The 16,992-nt window shown below is 47.3% G+C and overlaps 1 protein-coding gene across 2 annotated transcripts in view; it reads left to right on the top strand.

Annotated features, from left to right (window-relative positions):
- PLA1A (phospholipase A1 member A) overlaps positions 1–15,744 on the top strand; it is a 32,540-nt gene extending 16,796 nt beyond the window's left edge. Inside the window, exons 6-11 of one of the 2 annotated variants that reach the window (XR_001114372.2) lie at positions 1,347–1,436; positions 3,330–3,497; positions 4,853–4,942; positions 10,462–10,574; positions 14,336–14,500; positions 15,311–15,744. Coding sequence is in view for 1 of the 2 variants with exons in the window: in XM_003261856.3 (XP_003261904.1) it covers positions 1,347–1,436; positions 3,330–3,497; positions 4,853–4,942; positions 10,462–10,570; positions 14,336–14,500; positions 15,311–15,395 (707 nt within the window). In the remaining variant the exon portion in view is untranslated. The remainder of the gene's footprint in view (positions 1–1,346; positions 1,437–3,329; positions 3,498–4,852; positions 4,943–10,461; positions 10,575–14,335; positions 14,501–15,310) is intronic. The other variant, XM_003261856.3, reaches the window with a different exon arrangement.
- Positions 15,745–16,992: the final 1,248 nt, after the last annotated feature.

Raw genomic sequence — 16,992 nt, 5'->3', positions numbered from 1 at the left:
TAAGCAAGGCCTCTCAGGCCCCTTCAAAGTTGGAGCCTCTCCCTGACGTGACTTAAAAAAAAAACATTCTATTTATTCAATCAATATTTATTAAGCTACGTGGCAGGTGCTGAGAATACGGCAGCAATCAACACAATGAATGAGGTCCCTGCCTACATGGAGCTTACAGGCTAAGTGGACCGTAGGAGTCAAGAAGGGAAGCCCAGATGCCCATTAGAGAGTGTCTGCAGTAGGGGTCCGGGTGAGAGATGATGGTGGCTTGGGCAAAGGTGGTGGCAGTAAAGACAGAGAGAAGTAGACAGACTCAAAATATGTTTTGGAGGTAGAGCTGACTAGACTCGTGATGGGCTGCATGTGGGGTATGAGGGAAAGGCAAGACTCAAGGACGGCTTCTAGGTCATTGCTTAACCTCCAGATGGATGGCAGTAAGCAAATAACACACAATCAATTTCTTCCAGTAGTGACAGATGATAGAAGGAGAAAGTTGGGATCTTAAGTAGCTGGGCCTGAGCCAGTCTGAGGGCTCAAGTCTGCCACAGTGGAGGGTCCAGGAGTTGGTCACAGGGACAGAAAGAGGGCAGAGGATGCTCTCTTACCTCAGCTCTGGAGCCATGTCCTATTTCCACTCAGTCAGGAGAGCACAAAGATATGTTTTTGGAGAGAATGTGGAAATGTGACCCCATACATGTTTACCTGAACTATTACTCAAAGGAAAATCAAAACTACTCAATGAGGAAATTTACCAAGTTTATAACATTTACTGAGTTACAAAAACTTGTGTTACAGGATATTTTTCTTGATTTTCTTAGGCAAATATGAGCATCTTACCAACCGAATCTCTTTGGTTCCCTTTAGCATGAAAAATCCCTTTAGAAAACTGGGAGGCTGAGGCAGGTGGATCACCTGAGGTCAAGAGTTCAAGACCAGCCTGGCTAACATGGTGAAACCCTGTCTCTACTAAAAAAAATACAAAAATTAGCCGGGCTTGGTGGCATCCGCCTGTAATCCCAGCTACTCAGGAGGCTGAGGCAGGAGAATCGCTTGAATCCGGGAGGCGGAGTTTGCAGTGAGAGAAGATTGCGCCACTGCACTCCAGCCTGGGTGACAAGAGCGAGAAAAAAAAAAGCATCTCAAAAAAAAAAAGTAAAAAAAGAAAAAGGAAAGTGAAAAGAAATCTGTCTGAGGGCTCATCCTGTGAAGTCTCGCAGCACTTAGAAGTGACGTGGCAGAGAATGGGTGGGCTCTCGAGGTCACAGTGTGGGTGGGCTCCCGAGGTCAGAGTTTGAGGTCTGCTGCCAGCCGACCCCCTGAAGTAAGGAAGTTAATGGAGTTCTGCCTCCTTTCAGATTTGGGTATTCGGATTCCCGTTGGACACGTGGACTACTTCGTCAATGGAGGTCAAGATCAACCTGGCTGCCCCACCTTCTTTTACGCAGGTCAGAAAGCCAGTAAAAGTTGGTATTTGGCAACCCCAAAGATTGGAATTCACCAACAGCTTTTGTGTTGAGTCAGCCAGAGTGGGCCATAGAGGGTCTGCTTGACAGTGTCCTTTGCTATGTCCCATAACGCTTTACTCCGAGTGTATTCAAGGATGGATGTCTTCAGAGCCCAGGCATTTGAGGGGAGGGTGTGGCACAGTCCACACCAACTGCATCCTCTACAGAGCCTTGCTGTGGCAGAGGCAAAGCCATCGTGCCCAAAGCTGGTGAGCAGAAGGATCAATTAACTGCCCAGCCATTTCTCCACATTTACCAACTCAAACAGTTCTCTAAAATTGTTTTCAAGATGATCTTTTTGAACACATTCAATGACCGTACATTTCCTCTCTTTAAATACAGCCTTCTGGAATGTTCTTTTTAATATATTTATTGATATATTTTTAGCATACTAAATGTGTCAAAAGCTAAGATCAATAATTATTTGGTTTTCTTATATCTTATGCATATAGCCAATATATCAACATTTCATATAAAAATTTAAAATGCTGATTTCTGTTTGCTATGTTTTTAGTCTTTTCTTGCTTTACCAAATTTTAAGGATTCCTTTGACAATCTTATTGAATAACTACTGATCTATTTTACCAAATTTACTAGTTTTCCAAAAACATGCTTCTTTTCACAATTTGTGAATTTCTCAGCAATTCTGATAAAATAGGATAGTTTGGTTTCAATGGCTTTTGAAGATTTGGTGGCATTTCAATTGGCCACTTTTCATTTTTTCTTCATAACACAATTTGAGAAGGGTTTAGTTTGTCTCTGCCCCAGCTCCCTGCTGCAACTGGAAAGAGCTTGGCCATACAGAGTGTCCCAACCACAGGGGAAAGGAAAGTCAAAATATTGCTTGGCCTTGGTTGCAGGTCTCAGCAACGAGGTCTCAAGGTACAGGGAGAGTTTGAAGACCCCAGGACCCTGGAGTTGTAGCTCACCACATACTTCTTAGTTCCAGCCAATTTATCCAATTTTGAATGCTGCAAACTTAAACAGTAAATAACAGTGAACTAAGTTTTGGTAAACTGGGATATTTAACAAATTCAGCATATCAGTCATTTGGCCGGTGAGCCTCAGCGCGTTGGCTGTAGAGAGTGACCACAAACTGTGGCTGATGCAGCAGTCTCACTGCTGGGTAGGTTATAATGAGGTTGTAAAAAATTGGTTGTATGGGTGATGATAAACAAGGTAAAAATATGCACAAATACCCATTTTGAGAAGTGGGGCAGCATCATCAACTCTCTATATACTCCCATTTTATGAAGGAGAGTTTGCATGATCACGTAATCCATCTCAAGGCCAGGCACGGTGGCTCACACCTGTAATCTCAGCAGTCTTGGAGATTGAGGCAGGTGGATCACCTGAGGTCAGGAGCTTGAGACCAGCCTGGCCAACATGGCAAAACCCTGTTTCTATGAAAAATACAAAAATTTGTGAGGCATGGTGGTGTGCACCTCTAATCCCAGCTACTCAGGAGACTGAGGCAAGAAATCACTTAAACCCAGGAGGCAGAGGTTGCAGTGGGCCAAGATCATGCCATTGCACTCCAGCCTGGGTGACAGAGTGAGATTCCGTCTCAAAAGAAAAGAAAAGAAAAAAAAGAATGCATCTCAAATCAAGCAATTTTCTTGATGGATTATGCTCATGTATCTCAGGAAAAGTAAAATGAAAAAGTAGAATGTAGTAACCAGGTACACTAATATTTTGAAAAAGTGATTTGAGGGGACTCCCATGCATGTATTTACAGCTTGCTGGAATATAAAATTCAATAGAGCTTCAGTAAACAGCATAGATTTCCATTTGTCTTGACTGAAACCTTAGTTGTGTTTTTTCTCTGTTCAGGTTATAGTTATCTGATCTGTGATCACATGAGGGCTGTGCACCTCTACATCAGCGCCCTGGAGAATTCCTGTCCACTGATGGCCTTTCCCTGTGCCAGCTACAAGGCCTTCCTTGCTGGACACTGTCTGGATTGCTTCAACCCTTTTCTGCTTTCCTGCCCAAGGATAGGTAAAGTGCTACCCCTTTGACTTTCTTTGACAATGTTAGGAAAGTTCAAGCCCTGCTAGTTGTCCCCTGTTAATGTCCTGATCTCCTACGGTCAAGAATTCTATCTCATTGGGGAAAAGAAAATTAAGCGATGAGGTGCTCAGCCTGTTCTTACTTGGAGGTGGATGGTTGGTTCTCGTGCCCCACCCCTCACTCTCTATAGTGTTCCCTATGGCCATCCTTGCCCCACGCATACCCTTCCCACATACAGGTTCCTCTACTCTCAGACCAGATGCTGCCTATAGGTCTTTCTCACTGCTGGCCATTCTCCAGTTCTTCATAGACCCTAAATCTCTGTGTGGTGGGGAATCCCTAAGAGTGGAACACAAGACCCACATTAGAGGTCTGATATTCTGGTGGCCTCATGGCAGCTGGGGTGATGCCTAGTTGCTGGGGGACTTGGGCACCTTCCTGGATGATCCAGGCCAATCTGGGGAAAGGATGCCAGAAAGGCTGCAGGATCTGGCCTCTAACTCACTTGTGTAGACCATTGCTATGAACATCCTGTGGTTATCCAGGATGAAGAGCTCCAGGAAAAACTCCTGGGCAGTGGAAATGGTTTCTCTCCCTCCCACACTCTCTCACGTCCTGCTATCCCTGGCTGCCACTCAACTGCAGCAGCCTGTCACTGCTTATATGAGTGAAATGGGTACCAGCTTGACAAAATAGTAAAGTAGGGTAGCTTCCAATGATAGAACAAGTCATCATTATTTCCTACTCATTGTGCACATGTCAGTTTCCCCTAGATGCCATGGACCCGCAGACATAACAGCCACCTCACACTGCCTGCCCGGCCTCGTCTCTCACTACACTTTCCCTTGCACTGAACACCTGGTGGTGCTAACTACTTGTACTTCCAAGTGTACATCGGGCTTCCTCACCTGTGTGCCTTGGTCCTAACCATACTCTCTTCCCAGAATGCCCTCTCCCCACTTGTCATCCACTAGTCTTCAGGTCAAACACTTCCTGCTTCACCGTGCTCCCACTGCATGGGATATAACTGTCATGAAAACAACTGCTATAGGAGATTGGTTTTGCAAGTTAGAGACAGATTAGTGTCAGATTTCTTATAATTACCTGCCAAGAATGAGTCAGATGATCTGAAAAGCATACCTCCGTTTATGTGTGTGTTTACTGCCCACTGGACCGAGTTGCTGGGATGCCAGTACTCACCTCAGAATACAGCACATAGTGCGTGTACGGTGTAGATGTCCGTGGAATAAATGGGTGCATGAATTAATAAACACGTGGCTGGGTGCTGTGGGACCCTAAGATAGCCTTTCAGGACTCTGCTGTCTTTGCTTCTTTATTTCCAGGACTGGTGGAACAAGGTGGTGTCAAGATAGAGCCGCTCCCCAAGGAAGTGAAAGTCTACCTCCTGACTACTTCCAGTGCTCCATACTGCAGTGAGTAGGGGGAAATGCATGAGCTCAGCTCTGCCAGGGCACCACCAGAGGAGTGCAGCCCAGTGTGGTAGCCTGGGTGGGAGTGAATGATAAGGGCAAAGGCATCACTGGAGGTGTGGCAACAGCCCCTGGTCTGAACCAAAACTTTCAGAATGAGTCCAACCGATTGCTCTTCAGATGAGGACTTGGGGGTTTCTTACCGTCTATCTACTAACCCTATTTCCTCTTACCCTCAAAATTTACCCTCTAGTGGGTCTTCTCTCTAGAGTGGTGTTTAGGAGTGTCCTCTGGCCGCCTCCTTTCTGCACTCTCATTTCCCACTTCTTGGCGCCCACCCTATGTGGTTCTCACCCTGGCAGCCTCCAAAGTCGGGGTCCCTGGGGAATACTGAACCTTTCCCTCTGGTCTCCTTCCCCTTCACAGATGCATTCCAGCTTCTCACTGTTGCTCCTAACCATGGCATTTCCTTGAAGCTAGGATGCTGGTGATTGTAACGATGTTAAATGTGAAATAAAAATGTGTCCAGAATCCATGAAATACATTACAAGCTGAACCATCATCCTTCCCTATGCTATGTGCATCTTAACTAGGGTGACTATACTTCCTAGTTTATGCTGGTTATCCTGGGGTCCTGTCTGCTTTATCACATGTACAGGATAAAGTATGCTGGTTTGGATGATAAACAATATGCCACCCAATTTTAACTGATTTTCTGATCAGCTTATGTCAAGTCAGTGCAGGGATCTTTGTGAAAATATCTTCCTGATACTAGAAGGCCTGCTGCCGTGTGATATGGAGCCCAGAGCTCAGACTCTGTGCTCACCTGGACCTGGATTCAAATCTCAGCTTCTCCACTTACCAGCTGTGCGATCAGGAGCAAGTTATTTAAACTCTCTGAACTGTATATCCTTATGTGAAAATGGGAACCATAACAGTACCTACTTTAAAGAATCAATTGTGAGTATAAAATAAAATGGCGCACAGGAGATCACTAGCACAGGGACTGGAATCCAATCAGTAATAATTTCCTTCCCTTAGTGAATCAGAGAATTTGGGAGAAGAATAGTTAGGGTGTTTCTATCTTCATGCCACAGAAAATTTGTGGCTACCTCTTAGGAGCAAAGTGGACTACAGAGTCAACCGTGGGCTTTTCACATCCTTATCAGCTCATTCAACAGCCCAACTGGGAGACGTAAGGAAAGAGAAGCTCTGAGAGACAAAGTCGCATGCCCAAGGCTCCACAGCTGGGTGAAAAGGTCAGAACTCAACTCCAGGTCTCCTGGCTCTAAAATCTATACTCCTTCCTCACCACCACCATGCTTCCATCTTCTGAGAACCTGCTGTCTGCAGGCCGTATGTCTCAGCTCCCCTTCTGTCAGCGCCACCCCAGCAGAGCTGGCATGCGGGAGGATGTTTTGTCTGGTGGTGGAGGTGGTGCTGCCAGGACCAGATGTCCTGACTTCTAATTCCAGCTGCTGGGCAGATTCACAGCAACCTGAGCTGGTGCCTCTGTGTCTGTGCAGCTAAGAATACACCTGGCAGGAAACTGTGGGGAATGCCTGGAGACTAACAGCATGTTAAGGTCCCCGCTGAGGGGGTTCACAGGGCCATACTTTTTCTGACTGTTTCATATTTGTTGTGAGACCACCTCCCCACACCTTCAGAAGCATAGCCCTGTTGGTTCCAAAACCACAGAGGGGCACATAAACAGGCGTGCTCTGCCTTGAGCTGTCACTTCTAGGGATGGAAGCTACGTCCTCCCTGCTCTCCCCAGACAGATATGGGTGTCCTCTGGCTGCCAGGAGGGTGTAGGGACCAGCAGCTCTCCAGCCACTCTCAGGCCATCATGGCACTGGGCTCCCTTGCCTAGCAACCTTGGCCTGCTTTGACTTCAGCAATGTTGACCTGTGCCAGGCATGCGCCAGCATGGGCAGAGGATCTTCTACCAAATAATAATTTTTAAACAATATATTCCCTCATAGAACAGTTTTTCACATAGTGTACCTTCTCTCCATTATTTCACTCCGTCCTTACCATGTCCTGTGTGATAAGTTGGGGGCTACTGCTTGCAGATGAGGGAACTGAGGCATGGAGAGGCTCAGTGTCTTAGGCAAGGCAGCATGGCTTGTAAGCAGCAGGGTTGGGCCTTGGATCCAGGCCTCCTGACCAACCACTCAGGACTCTGTGTTGTGTGACATGAGACATGTTCCTGTGCAGATTTGATTCCACTAATTCCCACCCACCCAACATTAGGCCTGGCTCCCTTGGGGCCTCCAGGGTAAGTGAAGAAAGAAGCAGACCAGGAGCAGTGGCTCACGTCTGTAATCCCAGCACTTTGGGAGGCTGAGGTGGGAGGGTGTTGAGGACAGGAGTTTGAGAGCAGCCTGGGTAACATAGTGAGACCCAGTCTCTACAGAAATTGCTTACAATTAGCCAGGCATGATGGTGCTCACCTGTAGTCCTTGCTACTAGGGAGGCTGAGGTGGGAGGATTGCTTGAGCCCAGGAGTTCAAGGCTGCAGTGAGCTGATTGTGCCACTGCATTCCAGCCTAGGCAACAGAGCAAGAACCTGTTTCTTAAAAAAAAAAAAGAAGAAGAAGAAGAAGAAGAAACAGAATCTTAGAAAACTTTCTTAATCAATGATACCTGCTAGCAAAGGAAGAAGTATTAATAATATAATATAGCAAACTCAGCCCTGAGAATTAAATTCCTAAAGTTTCTGTAAGTTAGCTATTTTTTCCACATTGCAAATATCATCCTTTCCAGTTCAGCCCTTGCCCATCCCATAACAATTGACATCCCATAGTAACATCTGAGAAGGAGAGACAGACGGGGTGTGGTGTCAGATGTCCTCTGTGGAGGGGAAGCATTCAAGGCTCTTTTCTTCTCGTGGGTTCTTGGCATCTTGGCACCTTTTGGTGAGCCCTGTTCCTAACCCCAGGGAGCCCAGATGGGCCATAGCACTCCTTCAACTTAGTGCTGAGCTCACCTGCATCCAGTTTATATTCCCCTCCCCAAAGTTAGCCCATAAAATATGGCAAATGAAAAAGTACAGGTAGAGGAGAGGCGAAGGATTGCATCTCTAGCTATGTTCCCATCACCAAAAGGGCCTGGGAAAATTCCCTGAGACTAAAGTGATTGCAAAATGCCACCAGGTGCACCTACCCCTTAATTAAAAAAAGGACGGTGTGTTAGGGAAACTGTAATCTTTATTTATTTATTTATTTATTTAGAGACAGAGTCTCGCTCTGTCACCTAGGCTATACTGCAGTGGCACGATCTTGGCTCACTGCAACCTCCGCCTCTTGAGTTCAAGCAATTCTTCTGCCTCAGCCTCCTGAGTAGCTGGGACTACAGGCATCCGCCACTATGCCCGGCTAATTTTTTTGTATTTTTAGTAGAGATGGGGTTCCACCATGTTGGCCAGGCTGGTCTTGAACTCCTGACCTCAGGTGATCTGCCTGCCTTAGCCTCCCAAAGAGCTAGGATTACAGGCATGAGCCACAGTGCCTGGCTTTTCTTAAAATTGTTAATTTTGATTTTTTTTTCGAGACAGGGTCTCCCACTGTCACCCAGGCTGGAGTGTGGTGGCACATTCATGGTTCACTGCAGCTACAACCTCCTGGGCTCAGGTGATCCTCCCACCTCAGCCTCCCAAATAGCTGGGACTACAGGTACACAACACATTCCCAGCTAATTTTTTGTTTTCGTTTTTTTGTAGAGACTGGGTCTTGCCATGTGGCCCAGGCTGGTCTTGAACTCCTGGGCTCAAGTGATCTGCCCACCTTGGCCTCCCAAAGTACTAGGATTTCAGGCATAAGCCACCATGCCTGGCCTGTAATCTTTCTTACCTTCTCTTGCCGGAGGGACAGCAGGTCCCAGGGGTATCACCGTGGCCCAGGCTGTGCACCCAGAGTCTATGTTGGTGACACTCACTTTGAGACCTCCAGCATCCATGCTGCTCAAGGGAGAGTCTGGATGCCACATAGGTAACCAGTGGCCCCAGGGAGAGGAGCAGTCTCCTACACACACAGCCTGCTTCCCTGATGCTGGGAGCGGGAGAGGGAGCAGGGCCGTTGCTATATTTTATGAGTTAATTCTTTCTTTTTTTTTTTTTTCTTTTTTTTGAGACAGAGTTTCACTCTTGTCACCCAGGCTGGAGTGCAGTGGCACAATCTTGGCTCACTGCAACCTCTGCCTCCTGGGTTCAAGTGCTTCTCCTGCCTCAGCCTCCCTAGTAGCTGGGGTTACAAGTGCCTGCCACCATGCCCTGCTAATTTTTATATTTTTAGTAGAGACAGGGTTTCACCATGTTGGCTAGGCTGGTCTCAAACTCCTGACCTCAGGTGATCCACCCGCCTTGGCCTCCCAAAGTGCTGGGATTACAGGAGTGAGCCACTGTGCCTGACCTTATGAGTTAAATCCTTAGTTTATGTCTTAGTCTATTTGTGCTACTATGACACACTACCTGAGACTGGGTAACTTACAAAGCTCAGAAATTTATTTTCCCACAGCTCTGGAGGCTGGGAAGTCCCAGATCAAGGCACTGGCATTCCATGTCTGTAAGGGTTGCACTCTCTGCTTCCAAGAAGGTGCTTTGCTGTTGCATTCTCCAGAGGGGACGGATACCGCATTAACACACAGCAGAAGGCAAGAGGTCAAAAAAGGGCCTTGCCAATTCCCATGAGCCCTTCTATAAGGAACTATTTCATTCATGATAGTAGAGCCTTCATGACTTAATCCCGTCCCTCAAAGGCCCCACTTCTCAATACTGTTGCACAGAGCATTCAGTTTAAACATGAATTTGGAGGGCACACAAACATTCAAAGGATAGCCGAATATGATAGATGCATTTTGGCTCATTCAAGATCATCCTACCATGAATATGCCAGCAAACAAGGGGAAGTAAAACATCAGTATTACAAAATAACAAAAACTAACATTACTGAATGCTTCCTAGGCACAGGCACTGTCCTGAAGACTTCATACTTATTAACCCACTTATTTCAGACCTAGGGTGTCTATTTTTCTTCTTTTTTTTTTTTAGATGGAGTCTTGCTCTGCCACCCAGGCTGGAGTGCAGTGGTGCGATTTCTGCTCACTGCAACCTCTGCCTCCTGAGTTCAAGCAATTCTCTTGTCTCAGCCTCCTGAGTAGCTGGGATTACAGGCACCCGCCACCACACCCGGCTAATTTTTATATTTTTAGTAGAGATGGGGTTTCATCATGTTGATCAGGCTGGTCTCAAACTCCTGACCTCAGGTGATCCACCCGCCTTGGCCTCCCAAAGTGCTGAGATTACAGGTGTGAACCACTGCATCCGGCCAAGTGTCTAATTTTATTATCCTCAATTTACACTTGAGGAAACTGAGGATCTGAGATTATAGGTAATCTGCTCCTGGGCACACAGCTACTAAGAGATAGAGCCAAGATTCCCAACCACACTGCTGCTCTCTGGGGTTTTTGACCAGTGCACCTTCTGCCCTCTGGCCAGTCTCTGTTGTGTTTTGGTTTCCTAGTGCATCACAGCCTCGTGGAGTTTCACTTGAAGGAACTGAGAAACAAGGACACCAACATCGAGGTTACCTTCCTTAGCAGTAACGTCACCTCTTCATCTAAGATCACCATGTACGTAAGTGTCCCACCTGGTTGACCCCTCCCCTTAGGAGTTGGTTACTTTTTCATTTTACACATGGACATCCCAGGTCAGGGACTGTGTGATTGCTGATGCATGGACCCAGCCGGCTTGGCTGGGGGCAGCACCTACTATAGATCCAGCCACAGACACATGCTGAGGAGCTGCTCGGTAGTGGGTCCAAGTATAACAGATTCAGACAAGAGTAGGCAGAGCAGGCAGGCAGCAGGGATGGCATGTCCCAACAGGTGGAGAAGACATAGGAATCAGGTGCCTGAGAGGAAACAGTACTCTGGAATCCAGACAGTGTGGGTATCAGGGATGTCAGTAGGGAGGAGGGCCTCAGTCACCAGCCCAGGGAGGGCTAAACAGAGCCTGGAGAGCATCCACTCCTGGGAAAGGAGAGCAGTTCTGGGTCAGTTACCAGAATGGAATCTGAGGCACAGGGTCAGTCAGCAAAGGAGTGTGAGCTGAGGGCCAGACTAGCGGCCAGGAGGGCTTGATGCTGGGTGATTCCTGGAACTGGGGCTAATCATTCCCTTCCTTTGTTGGGGCAGACTTGGGCTTGTGGGCTGGTGGGACTACGCTTGAAGCGAGAGGGCAAAGAACCCCAACCGTAGGGAGCCACAGCTTGCAGGGGATAGGAAGTCAGTAGCCATGGTGCACGCTTCTTTAAAAAGCAACCGGTTAGGCCGGGCACGGTGGCTCACGCTTGTAATCCCAGCACTTTGGGAGGCCGAGGCAGGCGGATCATGAGGTCATGAGATCGAGACCATGGTGAAACCCCGTCTCTACTAAAAATACAAAAAAATTAGCCGGGCGTGGTGGGCGCCTGTAGTCCCAGCTACTCGGAGAGGCTGAGGCAGGAGAATGGCGTGAACCCGGGAGGCGGAGCTTGCAGTGAGCCGAGATTGCACCACTGCTCTCCAGCCTGGGTGACAGAGCAAGACTCCGTCTCAAAAAAAAAAAAAAAAAAAAGCAACCGGTTAGTTATTCACAAGCCAGCGGGAGACAGACTGTCAGATAATGTCACTGTCTCAGTCAGAGTCCAGTCAGGAAAACAGAGGAGGTCCAAGAGAAGGAATTTAGCACAGCGAACTCATTACAAGTATGTTGGATGAGCTGGAAAACAGATGGGGACACAATGCAGAGATTACTCACAACAGGAGTCACTACAACCCTAGGCTAGAGGGACAAAGCAGGAGTAGCGTTAGCAAAGCTGGGTCCACAGGGAAGGCTGCTTGGCAGCTGAACCCATGGGAAGTGCAGCCCCTCTGGAACCCCTGCCCAAAGCAGCCATCCACCTGAGCATGCTTCCACTGGGTTAGACCTCACTGGAACCTGCTGGTGGGGGAACCTGCAGGGGAATAGATCAATCCAGAGCAAACAGGGAAATGACCAGTGCACACACACTTCAATGTGTGAGCAATGCCCTGAGAGTGACAGCATAGAAGACAGAGCCTGACCGAGTCTAAGGAAATGATGAGCAGGCTTTACAGGACCTACCCAGGCCAGGCTTAGGGAGAATGTGACACCTCTGGTGTGTCTGGAGCACAGATTTGGGGTTGTGGGGATGGTGTGAGGCTGGAGAGGTAAGTCAGAGCCAGACCCTGTCAGGCCTTGAAGGACAGGTTTTTACCCTGAGAGTAGTTTGGAGAGCCACTGGGAGTTTTAAGCAGGACAGTGATGAGATCAGATGTGAGTTTGGAGATATTTCTCGGGCTGGGATGTTGGACGTGAACTCTGCTATGAGGCACTACAAGTTTCTGCTGGAAGGAGCGCACTTCTTCGCTCCCAAACCCATGGCCACTAACTGGTGTTCCTTCCGGCTCACCCAAGGTCACACAGCTCGGTACAGCCATCAGGATTCCAACATAGGCCTGCAGGTGCCCACAGGGCCTTGCAGATTGTGGCTGGGTATCGGTAAGCCAAGTACCTTTCATTAGACCCGCTTGAGGTTGTGCTACTTCTAGAAGGGTGTTTTCATCATATTCTAGCCCATTGGTAGGTCCAGCAACACTGGCAGGAGTCATGAAAATGACCCATAACCCTGACTGCACGTTAGAATCACCTGGAGAGCTTCAAAAAATACTGATGCCAAGCCCCCCAACCCAGACCAATCACATCAGGGTCTCTGGGCATAGGCTCCACAGCTACACTTTAAAAGTTCCCTGAGTAATTCCAGTTGATCTCCGCAGATTAGCGCTTCCTCCTCCACGAAGAGGTTCGCATAACTCTTTTGAAGAAGGTGCCAGAACATGATTCACTTCTTGCAGATCAGAAATTGGGGGAAAAATGGGGAGAAGATTACGCGTGGTCTTTCTCCAAATTTCTTATAGCTTTATGCGACTCTAAGATTTCCTTCTAACTGGAGAGTTAACCTGGGCCAACTTCCCAAACCACTCGCTTAAAAGATTTTTCATATTCCTTGTATTTTACAAACTCTTCAATCTAAGCTTAAAGGAAACAATCTTATTTTTTCCTCTGAAATATTTCAAAAGACTTGTGAATTTAAAAAAAGAGGGAACGGTTTTTGAACAAAATTATACATGATCTTCCCTCAGAAGGAAAAAACAAGTGATATGACTAACACTGGACCAACAAGAACACAAAGAAGGCCTGTCACCACTCTGCGAAGGCCAGAAAGGAACGGGAAACCCAGTTGGCAAGGGTAGTTCCCCACACCGCCCCCGACCCCCGCCGAGAGGAACGCAGCGCCCTCCTTCTTTCCTCTTTCTCAGAATCCCACTCAGAGGCCAGGGAGGATCACGAAGGGCCCCACAAGTCAAATTCCTTCCCTAGCTGGGTGGTGCAGCCCTGCTGGGCGCCCTCCTTGATCCCACACTCACCACCCTCAGGCTCTGCTGGCTGGGCTGTGCCTTGCACTCAGCGTGAAGACTTTCCTCATTGAATCTCACGATTTTTTGCTTTTGTCTCCAGTACCTAGTACCTAGGGGGTACCACAGCCCTTTTGGAAGCACTCTGCTAGGTTGATCACCTCATACTTCTCCCTCATCTTTGTCTCGGTCCAAAGTGGTGCCTGAATCTTTATACATAAAGGGAATCTGGGGGGGCAAAGCCAAGGGGGTGGGTTAAGACAGAACTGGATGCCGTTTTCACTCTGAGCCTACTAGGCTGAAGTCAGTATGAACCAAACCCTATGGTTCAAGTTCATAGCAGCATGTAGGGAAGCTGGGACTTACACCTAGTTGCTATGTGACTCCACAGCCACCTTGCCAGGTTAGGAAACTTGTCCAAAGCCATACAGCTGGGAAGACAAACCTGGGTTCCACCCAGCTCTGTGCGCTTCACAATGTTTTCTTGTTGCTGTTCCCACCCACACATTCATACTTAGCCTAAAACAGAAAAGTCCTTACACAGAATTCTTTGAAAAGGAATGTCCTAAAAGAGGGTTTCTACTTCTGAATAATTGGATCTGAAGGTGAAGATCTCCTCCAGCTGGGAATCCAAGAATGAGGAACAGTTTTTCCAGATATGAAAATCCAGGAGCTACTATTTTGTTGCAGTGTCCACTTGTTTATTCTAAAAAATCAACAACTACTTTCTTGGTCACATTCAAAGCTGTAGGTGTGGGCAGAGGGGCTGGTGAGGGTGACACAAAGGACTGTGGTAAGGAGCTAACCCCTTGGTGCATGACAGCCAACCAGTGCCACCAGCAGAGCCCGATCAGAGCCAAAGGGGAAGTACAGGTGGCAAGGGCTACAGTCATTTACCTTTCCTTTACCCTTTTCTTGCAGACCTAAGCAGCAACGCCATGGGAAAGGAATCATAGCCCACGCCACCCCACAGTGCCAGGTAAACCAAGTGAAATTCAAGTTTCAGTCTTCCAACCGAGTTTGGAAAAAAGACCGGACTACCATTATTGGGAAGTTCTGCACTGCTCTTTTGCCTGTCAATGACAGGTAAGCCCCAGTATCCACCTCCGCCCCAGATGCACTCACACATCAAAGACCAGTCTTGGCCTTAGATGTGCTGCCTGTTGAGGTTCAATCTCATCATAGTGATTATCATCTTAGAAGCAGAGATGACAGAGACACAGTGTTTTCCAGAACCTCCTGTGGGACCATCTTGGGTTGGGGAAATTCCACTGTAGTTGTTCTACATATTTGGTTTCTACGTAAGATTTTATTAGAACAAAGTTTTCTCATTGCATATTTTCTCCTCTGTGGCCTCCACTCCAACTGTGTCATAGGTCACATTCATGGGTGTGGATCCAGAATCCACATCCCCTTTCCCTTCCTCTGAAGGCATTTATGTCATTAACCTTACCACCCCTGGGCACTTGGACCACAGGAACTGGCTCTTAATTGTAGGTGATTGCAGACTTCTTTCACCAGACATCATGGGAATTCAAAAGCCGAGGCGGGTGGATCACGAGGTCAGGAGATCGAGACCATCCTGGCTAACACAGTGAAACCCCGTCTCTACTAAAAATACAAAAAATTAGCTGGGCGAGGTGGCGGGCGCCTGTAGTCCCAGCTACTCGGGAGGCTGAGGCAGGAGAATGGCGTGAACCCCGGGGGGGCGGAGCCTGCAGTGAGCCGAGATTGCGCCACTGCACTCCAGCCTGGGCGACAGCGAGACTCTGTCTCAAAAAAAAAAACAAAACAAAACAAAAAACAAACAAACAAACAAAAAAAAAAACAAAAGCCACACAATGCCAAGCCTGTCTCCTCACCAGCCACTGCTCTCTTATTGCTCTTCTCTTCCAGAGAAAAGATGGTCTGCTTACCTGACCCAGTGAACTTACAAGCAAGTGTGACTGTTTCTCGTGACCTGAAGATAGCCTGTGTATAGTTTAACCTGGGCAGGACACATCTCCCTGCATTTTCTTTTTTTTTTGAGAGAGGTGTGATGAGGGATGTGTGTGTGCAGCTTATTGTAGACCATTACTACTAAGGAGAAAGGCAAAGCTCTTTCTTATTTTCCCCATAATCAGCTACCCTGGAGGGGAGGGAGAACTCATTATACAGAGCTTGGTTTCCGTTGCTGATCTTACGTACATACCCATTTTAGCTTTCCCATGCATACTTAACTGCACTTGCTTTATCTCCTTGGGCATCTGTACTTAGGATTCAATAGAAACATGTAGAGGGTAAACAATTTTTTTAAAAATAAAACTTCATGGAGTACCTGAATCATTTAATTGTTTTACTTGAATGGAATTCTGTTACCTACAAAAAGTTGAGATTTATACTCTGTGGGATTGGAGAAAACAGTATTGCATTATCTGTATTAAAATAGCAACTAAAAGAAGTACTTGGAACAAGAGAGGGGATGAAGGGTAGGGAGGAAGATGGCACCATTTACCAACCCTTACCATTACCTCCTCTGGATATCTGGAAGGTTTGAGGGATCAGAGAGATCTTGGGGAATACAGGTCGATTTCCTCTGGGTTAGTGTTTCCCAAACTTTGATCTTTGTAAATAACCTTGTATCAGCCGCAGCCCAGCAAAAAACAGATGATGCGCTCAATCTGGGTTATTTGAGGAGAATTTAAGAAAAGGACTATTTGCCATAGTCTTTTGTGGGGAAACCACAGGGATAATGCAGTTCCCTGAAGCTACTGGCAGTAGAAGCTGCTACTACCCTACTTGTGAAGAGGCCAGAGAAGGAGGGGAAGTACCAGGAGGCTGCAGACCTGCAGTGCAAGGACACAGCCAGCAGCAACCCCGCAGGGAGGGAGCAGGAGCACAATTCTCTGACTTCGCTCTTCCTCCTCCCCCATTTTCCTGCTAGTGCTCCCCATTAAGGACCCCCAACAGAAGCCAGAGGGCAAATAACACATTGACATGGCCTAAACAGGCCTGGGGCATACAGCAGGACAGAGAAGGGTGGACAGTGGATGGGAAGCGGGTGGGGAACTAACAGATATGGCACACGCCTTCACCACTTTCCCAAATCCAGGTTCCCCCTGGATTCTTTTATTCTTTAAATTCACTTTTTTAAAAACATAAATAAATGTGCTTTAAAAGGAAACTGCTGACTTGCTGATTCACTCTCCACAATAAAGACTGGGAGAATGATGTAAGCAACAGGCTGCAATTACTTTATCTGGGCCAAGTCAGCCAGGGCACTGAGAGAGCTTTGGCCTTCGTCCAGGCCTTGGAAAAACGACCAAAAGGAGAGGTGAGGCTCACAAAGATGTTTAACTGCATGATCACAGTCATGTCTAAAGAATACACATGTTCCCTGCTATGTAGGCTTGCAATTTTCTATTTTGCCTCAAACCAAAAACCCTCCTTTCCTTTTCCTTCTCTTTACTCCACCCAGGTTCCTCCCTAGAGACAGTCTTACCCTGAGCGGTATTACCCTGCACTTCCATTTGCCATCTTGGGAGACACTGCTTAGCACATACTTCTTCCTTAGTTTTCCCCACTGCTCGTTGCTTTTT

The sequence above is a fragment of the Nomascus leucogenys genome, chromosome 21 (assembly GCF_006542625.1).
Source record: "Nomascus leucogenys isolate Asia chromosome 21, Asia_NLE_v1, whole genome shotgun sequence".
Taxonomy (NCBI): Eukaryota; Metazoa; Chordata; class Mammalia; order Primates; family Hylobatidae; genus Nomascus; species Nomascus leucogenys.
This window is presented reverse-complemented; position numbering and strand designations above follow the sequence as displayed.